The 9,460-nt window shown below is 42.2% G+C and overlaps 1 protein-coding gene across 1 annotated transcript; it reads left to right on the top strand.

The window, feature by feature from the left end:
* Positions 1-2,794: 2,794 nt before the first annotated feature.
* On the top strand, positions 2,795-6,237 carry LOC119311280 (protein ODORANT1-like). The gene is made up of 2 exons (XM_037586924.1): positions 2,795-3,231; positions 5,324-6,237. The coding sequence occupies exons 1-2, from the start codon at positions 2,966-2,968 to the stop codon at positions 5,919-5,921; spliced, it is 864 nt and encodes a 287-aa protein (XP_037442821.1). The 5' UTR covers positions 2,795-2,965; the 3' UTR covers positions 5,922-6,237.
* The last annotated feature ends 3,223 nt before the right edge of the window (positions 6,238-9,460 follow it).

Genomic DNA, 9,460 nt, shown 5'->3' with positions numbered 1-9,460 from the left:
GCCACCACCGAACGGCCGTACGATGATGGGGAGGCCACGCGGCGGAGCCCCGGCGACGGGCAAAGATTTCAGCAACCGCGGCGAGAGGGGCTAGCTGTTGGAACGACCGGTGGAGCTAGCAGCTCGCGCGCACGCAATGGCCATGGATTTGCCGCCTATAGCTGCGGTCGGGCGCGCGTGCGGATGACGGGATCCTTGCGTAAGGGCGCAACCACGGCAGGCAGGGAGGCAGGCATGCACCAACACGACATGCGTGCGGCCGCGGGAAAACAACGGCCTGCGGGCCGGACGCAACGAACTGTAGCTAGCGCGCGTGGGGGTGGGGCTAGTGGGTGATGCGGACCCGGAAGGAAGATAATCTTCCCGAGTAAACAGTACAAGAAACTTTAAGGAAATGTTAAGAGTCCGACGTCAGATTTGATTTTTAAGCACGGCGATTCTGACGTTTTGGATAAATTATACTATTGTGATGAGCATGGTAATATCACATGGCCAATCTTGGGGAAAAAAATCCAAGCATCACAAGGATTTGTCATGTTTGCTGAAGTAATTTGCCATGCTCGCGCTAACGTAATTTGTCATCCTGCACGGTAGGTTTGCAATGCTTCACATGTACTCCCTCCGTTCCAAATTACTCGTCGTGGTTTTAGTTCAGTAAGATTTCTATATTCCGCGTTCGTAATCTCTCTGCTCCTCCACTCCGCGGAGTTGGTGGAGCTCGGTCTTCGCAGCTCCGTTAAAGTGAGGTCCGCTCCGGGAGCAGAGTTAAGAGAGCGGAGAGGAACCGAACGCTCCCTATATTACCCCGTCCTTCAGGGAAGAAAACTTCATTTACCCCAGTTCTCTACCTCGCTCGGTGCATATGGCTTAGGAGACTAGAGTGATTGATTTCTACCCTTTACCCTCGGTCCGAATGCAGGTCCGGTCATGTGGATGCAGTTACCTGACAAGACATAAAAATGGCAATCCCTAATATCGATGAGTTGTCTTCAATAAGAACCACATACACACCGAAAAGAACTTTTGTTGCATCAAGGAATCATCAGTACAGCAACGAGAACTCCATCGAGGGTACCCTTCTTGAGGTTTTAAAGCCAGTTGAACAACAACCTGGCTATCAGGTAACTGGTAACGGTGAATGCACCTTAGCAGTAACGACAAGGTCCTTCATCAGCAAGAGGTCGATTGGTAAAGAAGAAAATTATCACAAAGGAACAATAACATTCTCCGCCTTGCAAAGGAACCAACACATCGCAAGGTCAAATCAAAGATTCATGAAACCGGTGAAGACCCATCTCCACCAGGTTGTCGAGAATAGCAAATAACAAAAGCGCTAGAATAAGGACGAAGGAAGTAGGACTTATTCAACGGAGAGGTCGCCACCGCCATCTCAGCTTCGGAGGACACACTAGCTGGTTTGCGCCTTCAATTTGACATACAAGTCACCAACTGTGTTGGCTTGACAAATGGGCCTAACCTGTCAAAATCGAAGAAATTTGTTTAATAGGCTAAAACTTGGCGTAATGTAACAGCTTCGGGGTAAATGAATACCCTTCACTCCTTACATGCGCAAGGGCAACCAACGCTAGGGTTTTCGCTGTCACCCGCCGCATAGCCGTCGATCTACCTTGTCTCATCTGGCTTTAGGGCCATGGAGGCACCATGGATCTCAGTCCTTGCCGGAGGGATGGCTCGGTTTTTAGGTTTTTTTTTTTGAGTTTTGGTAGGGTTTGTGTCCTGCTCAGTAATACGAGGGGGCGGCTTCCTAAAGATGGAATGAGGTTCTCCTCGTCTAGCCCCCGTCTCGATACTGGTGGCTTCAGTGTCGTTGGAGGGTGTGTGGAGGTTTGCCTCCGATGGATCTCATGGGATTCGGTTGGCGTTTGTCTTCGGTGGATCCGCTTGGACGTGTCTACAGGTTGGATCTTTTCGATCTACGCTTCTCATCATCGACGGTCGTTGCTATTCTCGAGCGTTGGTCCTCTAGGGGCTTAGCACGACGACTTTTCGGCTGTCTACTACAACAAGGTTTGCCTGGCTCTAATGATGGAGGGGCGATGATGGCGGCACGCCTTTGAGTCGCTCCAGTGTTCTGTAGTCGTTGCGAGGTGGTCTACGGACCTGAATCTAATTTTTATTCTGGTGTTCTTTCTACTACGCACCTTGATAGTTGATGGATAGATTGGAAGTTTTTCCGAAAAAAAAAAACTTCAGGGTAAATGCGTCAGCAAAGTATAAATGTTGTTTCCTTCTTCCATTGTTTATTTTCTACCTTCCTATCGAGGGAGTAGAGTACTCTTAGTAGCGAGGGCATATATACCCGGATTGACAAATATTGCAAGTTTCAAGTGAGAAGAAACCTATCTACCTACTTTTGTGGCATGTATTAGGTGTGGCACATAGTAGTACACATGCTTCTGTTCCTATATGGAATGCGTATGTGTCTACAGTATCGGTATGTATACACGTCGTTTTCGACATGTGACGAGACCAACACCCAGGCCGATCGAGTAAAGCAAGAGCCTTTTTTTTTGACTGTTGGGAAAACAGAAACTGCGAGAGACTTGTAACAGCCTTTGTACAAAGCAAGATTCGAAAGCAGCAAGGTGTACAGTATGAGAGTTGTGTCCCTCAGACGACCAAGTGCTCCTCGTGGGGCTCAGCCTGTCTCCTCCCTCCCTCTTCATTTGCCATCACCATCACCGTAGATTAAAAAGAGATCTAGCTAGCCCATGGACTGAGCTATAAATATATACACGCTATGGTTGCAGCTCCGACGCACTTGTCACACTGTTCGATCGATGTGCATTGCATGCTTTGCCTTTGCTACCCCGCCTCCCCTGCCCAAGCCATCAGCGATCACACCGCACCGCGGAGAAAGAGGTTGGTAGCGCGCTCGGCCCCGGCCTTTTAAGAGCCGAGGTCGATCGCCGGCGCCGGCAGCAGCAGCGGGAGATAGGAGACGATGGGGCGGCAGCCGTGCTGCGACAAGCTGGGGGTGAAGCGCGGGCCGTGGACGGCGGAGGAGGACCGGAAGCTGATGGCCTTCATCCTCGGCAACGCCGGCCGCTGCTGCTGGCGCGCCGTGCCCAAGCTGGCCGGCCTGCTGCGCTGCGGCAAGAGCTGCCGCCTCCGCTGGACCAACTACCTCCGCCCCGACCTCAAGCGCGGCCTCCTCACCGACGACGAGGAGCGGCTCGTCGTCGACCTCCACGCCAAGCTCGGCAACAGGTACATAATTTTTCTCATCCCACGTACTCCTACTTGCATGTACATACTACAGAAAGGGAAAATGCATGAGAGTCTTCCACATGCATGCATATATGGATCGATGATCACGTAGCAATATGGTGGTCTGAAGCTTATCCTCCAGCTAGCTAGGGTAAGAACAGGATTAATCCGCTAGAGTAAGATAGGATATCGATATCCATGCATTCATATGGTGCCTGGTTAATGTGCACGAAAAGGACCTGACCAATACTAATTGGGATCGAGCTGGCTAGAGATCGAGTAGCCAGTAGCCATGTCGCCATGATGTATATATGTTCTAATGTTAAGTCTTCATCGTCGCTGTTGAGTCCAAACAACTTCAACTGCCAGGAGCACACACCAAATCTCAAATTACTTGAAAACGAAGTGATCGACCAGCAGTGTGAGCTACTCCCTCGGTTCCAAAATACATGACCCAACTTTGTACTAAAGTTAGTACAAAGTTGGGTCATGTATTTTGGAACGGAGGGAGTACAAGGTAGTATGTACCTTTTCGGGGTTTTGACAGGAGCTAGTACGTAGCCGGAATGCCAGATAGAGATCGATGCACATGTGACATCGATCGTGCCTAGGCAGTACTAGGAAGCAGTAATTGATTATTAGCGCGCTAAAATGATATGGGAGTGGTGATTTAAGCAGTAGTCCCCTCTGCTGCTTGTGATGAACTGTTATTTCCGTCGAGCAATTAATAGAATCAAGTATCACCGGTTGAAAAAAAGGTAGTTGTGAAGATTTATAAATACTCCACATACGACTGGAAATTGTAAAACCATGGTGAAATATGTCATCGAAGAATAAACGTGACATGCTGGTGACCTATTGCCTTCGTACGAGGTTTATAACCTACGTGTACCACTGATCTACCGTACACACGAACTGATGTAGATAGGACAAAAAAACTATGGTCGGAACAAATGAATGGTCCTTAATGCAAAGTCATACTATATAGCTCATGCCATGTTTGTACGAATGGTAACTAACACTCATAAAAATAACTAATTCATGTCCCAAATTTTAAATTAACATTGTTGGTCTCTAGCTCTAGCCTCTAGGAATCCTAAACACCGAATATCAGTATATGCAGAGGTCGGAGAAATCCCCTTTCTGCAAAAGAAAGTGTCAGTATAATATTGACTGTCCTTCTCGAGCCTAGTGGCATACAATGATACAAGTGGCATATAGCAGCAAAAAATTCCAGCAATAGCCACTACTTTTTTCTTTTTCTTGTATCCATCACTGTCCAGATGAGTGACCTAGATCGAGCCAGCAGCCACCGGTAGTACCACTAGCTTTGCTCGTGTGGCTGAGGAAGCCCTAAGCGTTGGATTCAAAAATGGAAAGCATCACCCTCAGGGTCGAGCTGCCTCTCACGCTTGGAACTTTTTTAAAGGCCACTCTCTCACTCTACCAACCACTTTTGTTATTTTGTCACTGATAAAAGGCTACTCGGCTTTAAGAAACAGATGATGTCGATGGAGTGGATAGTGATATTTGAATCTCGTGGTACTTCCATATCCCCAAGTTTTCCATGAAAGTGTTGACTAGTTGTGACATGCATATATGTAGCTAGTTAAAAAACCATGCATAGTAAGAATGTAATCAACGTTAGAAAGAAACCATGACTCAGCGACAAGGACGAACGTACTCAGTTGGCTTTCGTTCTTATATAAGCCCTGAATTAAAAGGTACTCATTTTTCTCTAATTTGGTTATGTTTTACTCCCTCTGTTCCTAAATATAAGTCTTTGTAGAGATTCCACTATGAACTACATACGGAGTAAAATGAGTGAATTTACACTCTAAAATACATCTATATACATCCGTATGTGGTTTATAGTGGAATCTCTAGAAAGACTTATATTTAGGAACGGAGGGAGTAGAAGATATGGACCAAGTTTCATACAGAAATGCTAGTGAAAAATATAGACAATTTTCTTTAATAATCTACCTGCAAATCTCAAAAGTTATGAGAGCTTGAATGTGCACTATTTGAAAGCTTTTGTCTATTTTCCGTATGTGTATTTAGTTTTAATTTTGTCTGCGGCTCTATGCAGATGGTCCAAAATTGCTGCCAAGTTACCAGGAAGGACAGATAATGAGATTAAGAATCATTGGAACACACACATAAAGAAGAAGCTCATCAAGATGGGAATTGACCCGATCACACACGAGCCCCTCGAAGTCCGAAAGCAGCCACAACAAGCTAGCCTATCCACAACGTCTGCACAATCCTCGACCATAACGATAGAATGCAAGTCCAACAATGGGGGAAAAAGCCAGCAGCAGGACACACACATCAATAGGGACAAGGACGCGTCATCAGTCGGCAGCGAGTCCAGCCCGCCGGAGTTATCAGGCGCAAACACCGACAACACTACGGGTGGTACCAACGGCATCCATGACCAGGATCCACTAGTGAAGTGGCTGCTGGAAGACGAGGATGACCTCCCCACCATTGGCATCGTCGAAGAGCCGTGGCTTGACTTCACAGTCGAAAATGATGTTGACAAGTTCAATAGCATTCCTTCTGCCATGTCGTGGGACATTGGAGCGACGGATTGGCTGCTCGACTACCAAGATTTTGGGGCAGGGGACTCGAGTTTGCTTGACGATGCCTCCATGGTCGACAGCTCAAGTGGATCAAACCTCTAATAGTCTAGCTAAATCTAGCTTGCAAACAACTGAAGAAAATGTCAGCTTGTGTTGCATGTCATACATAGTGTAGATAAGTGCAACAATTAATAAAAGAACGTGCTCGTTTAATTCTTGGATTGATGCATTTCGGTAAGGTGTAGAATAGTGTTATGTGTACCATATTTGTCCCTCAAAGGTCAAGGGGTGAATCAAATTGTGTTATTAGAAAGCTATGTTTCCTCTCGAGTAGAGGGAGATTGTAGAATTCATTTATATGTGTTGTTGTACTTGTATCTAGATGCTTCCGATACTAAATATTTGGGTTGGAAATAAATATATCTATATACGTTTCTCACTTTGATATTGTATTTTGTCTTACAAATACATGATCAAAGTGAGCTCATGTTACAAATTCAGATATGCATGAGAGAACGAGACCTGAACTTTGTTACGGTTCTAAGTTGTAGCAGCACGGATTAAACTGGATGTAGATTTCTCAGTAAATACAAGTGCATTTCTATCATAACGATGATAATTTTATGGCAAAAACTACATAACAAAAAATATTTGTAGTTATTTGGCTGGTAGTATGATAAATATATGGTGTATGCGTTGTTAAGTTATTGCATCTTGAAGAGCGTGGATTTTTAACTGTCTGCTATGCATGTGTTGTGCTTAACTTGAGTGCTAATCAAAAATATTTTTGGTAATCATTTTATCAATGCAAGGCTGTTGAGGTTCATTGCAGTTATTGTGTAAGTGTGTATGGGTAGTTAACTATTTGCATGGTAGTTATGTTTGATGTTTTTTAACATGTTAAAGATTGAGTATATAGGTATTGTCAATCCAACAACGCAACTGAGTTTGAAAAATGAAGTTGATTAGTCATAAAGATGACACTCGCTATTTAATGAAGTACTTTTTTCTATTGGAAAGTTGAGGCAATTCATTGAAGGGAAAAGAATAAAAGGTGTAAAAGAAATGGAGGAAAGAACGGAAAGTGAAAAGCTAAATGGATCGTTGGAAGTGAAAATGTAAAATAAAAACAAGATGTGATGGATTTCAATCCGTTTTTTCTTACCAGGGTCGTAAAGGAACCAAAATGATTGTGGAGGGGCGCATGACAATGAAATTCATTCTCTAGAAATTACAGCACAATGAAATTCTCATTCTCCTACATAGAGGATTGTTGTTCAATAAGGTTAGTATAAAAAAGTATTTAGCTTTTTTTTGAAGGATTTTTTTTTCAAAAATATGTGAAGTGTATGCTGCAAAAGTCCCCCGCGTCATTCAATAAATATGCACATATGGAGTAAATTGATCGACGTGCTATCAGAAGTTAAGCTCAATGTTGATTCCGCTAAAGTTGGTAAATCATTTGCTTGCAGGTGAAGAGGAAATACATAAAAGGTAAATATCCATGTGGATTTGATTTATAAGTGATTAATCAGTGATGATTTGTAACTAAGAATGTTCTCGAGAAAGGAAAATCCCTTAGCCATTTTCTTTTGTCTTGAAGAAACAACCTGACGATGCTTCCTTGATAATTATGGGCTAGCTAGTGTACAAGCTTGTCATCTCGATCCGCCAAATCATACATATTGCACGGGACAGTTCATACCACAAGAGCAAAAATTACGTCAAAAACAATTGAAAATTCCTTTAACTTCACTTGCTGCTCTATATACTTCATATGTATTATTCATCGCTCTGTTAAGCAACAAGTGAAGTTTTTCATTTGTTGCTCGGCAGATCGATTAATAATACGAAAGAAGTATATGGATTTAAAATTTAAAACACGGTGTACTTCAATCATTGTTCATGACTAGTTAGCTGAGTATTAACAAGGTGCTAAAATCTAGCTTGCAAACAACCGAAGAAGATGCCATGTTGTGTTGCATGTCATACATAGTGTAGATAAGTGCGGGTGGGAGTAAAGTCCTTGCTCGTTTGAATCCAATTAATTATTGGGTCGATGCATTTTCTGCAAGGTGTAGATTAGTGTTATGTGTTGCATAATTTTTCGTCAAAGGTCAAGGGGTGAACAAAATTTGATATTAGAAAGCTATGTTTCACCTCAAGTAGAAAGAGTGTAGAACTCCTATATATGTGTTGGTGTACATGTGTACCTAAATGTTTCCAATACTATATATTTGGGTGGGAAATAATATATCTATATATTTTTTCTTACTAATACATGACCAAAGTGAGCTTCTACAAGAGAGGCTTAGACGTCCACTCGTTTATGAGAGAAACGATACCTAAACTTTGTCACAATTCGAAGTTGTAGCAATGCAGACTAACTGATTATGGATCTGCTAGAAATACAAGTGTGTTTATATTCATAGCAACAATACATTTTTATGGCATCACAAAAATGTAGGAAATTTTTGGTAGTTATGGTGGAACTGCAATAAATATATGTGGTGCATGCGTTATTAAGTAATGTCCTCTTCAAAATCATGCATCCTTAATTGTGTGTTATGCATATGTCTTGCTTAACTCGAGTGCTACCAATGATCTTATTTGGTAAATATTCTTCTGCTCAAAGTTGATGAGGTTCATTGCAGTTTTCATTAGTATTATCTATTGATGTTCATTGCAGTTATGGTGTAAGTTTGTTTGGGTAGTTAAATACTTGCTTGTTAGTTATGTTTAATGTTTTATTTTCTAAACATATTAAAGATTGAATACATAGGTATTGTCAAATACTAAGTGCAATTGAATTAGAAACATTGATGTTTCTTAATTATGCATTTGCCGCTCGATATTTGATAGAGCTACCTTTTTCTATTTGGAAGCCTAGGAAATTCATTGGACGTAAAAAGAACAAAAGTGTAAAACAAAAAGGGCAAAGAACGTCAAGTGAAAGGTTAAACGAATCGTTGGATGTGAGATGTTAAAAGAAGCATTAGAGATGTGATGGATTTTGAGCTTGTTTTTCCTAACCTGATGTCACAAGAGAACTGAAAAGATTGTGGAGGAGATTCATGACAATGAGATGGCGCTCTCTAGAGGTCGGAAGTATTTGTCACTCATAAATCCAGTCTCGCTGAAACATATAATTCTTTTACAGAAAGCTATGTAATTTTCATATAATACAACAAGAATTCTCCTGCACAGAAGATTGTTGTTCAATAAGGTTAGTACAAAGAAAGCTATGTAATATTCACATAATACAACAAGAATTCTCCTGCATATAAGATTGTTGTTCACTAAGGTTAGTACCAAAAAAATAGCATTTTTTGTAGGATTTAAAAAGAAAGCAGAATATGAGGTGCAAGTGTCTCCCGCAACATTCAATAAATATGTACATATGTAGCAAATTAATTGGCGTGTTATTCGAAGCTTAACTTCATTGTTGATCCCGCCAAAATTGGAAAATCATTTGCATCCAAGTCAAGAGAAACTAAGTAGGCGAAAAATCTATAGGGGTAATTTATAAGAGATTAATCTATGGTTATTGTGACTAAGAAAGTTGTAAAGAAAGAAGAACTCTTTAACTGTCAGAAGGGAAAGAGGGATTTGGTGGAATAGTTGTTGTATTGCTTGATCCT

This window comes from Triticum dicoccoides, chromosome 5B (genome assembly GCF_002162155.2).
Source record: "Triticum dicoccoides isolate Atlit2015 ecotype Zavitan chromosome 5B, WEW_v2.0, whole genome shotgun sequence".
In the NCBI taxonomy this organism is placed as follows: Eukaryota; Viridiplantae; Streptophyta; class Magnoliopsida; order Poales; family Poaceae; genus Triticum; species Triticum dicoccoides.
Note: the sequence above shows the minus strand (reverse complement) of the source record. Positions and strands in the feature narration are given on the sequence as shown.

What these genes read in the sequence shown, in the direction of transcription:
- LOC119311280 (XM_037586924.1), top strand. Translation starts at nt 2,966, where the DNA reads ATGGGGCGGCAGCCGTGCTGCGACAAGCTGGGGGTGAAGCGCGGGCCG. An exon ending in CACGCCAAGCTCGGCAACAG is followed by an intron (nt 3,232 to 5,323) that starts GTACATAATTTT and finishes GGCTCTATGCAG; the next exon opens with ATGGTCCAAAATTGCTGCCA.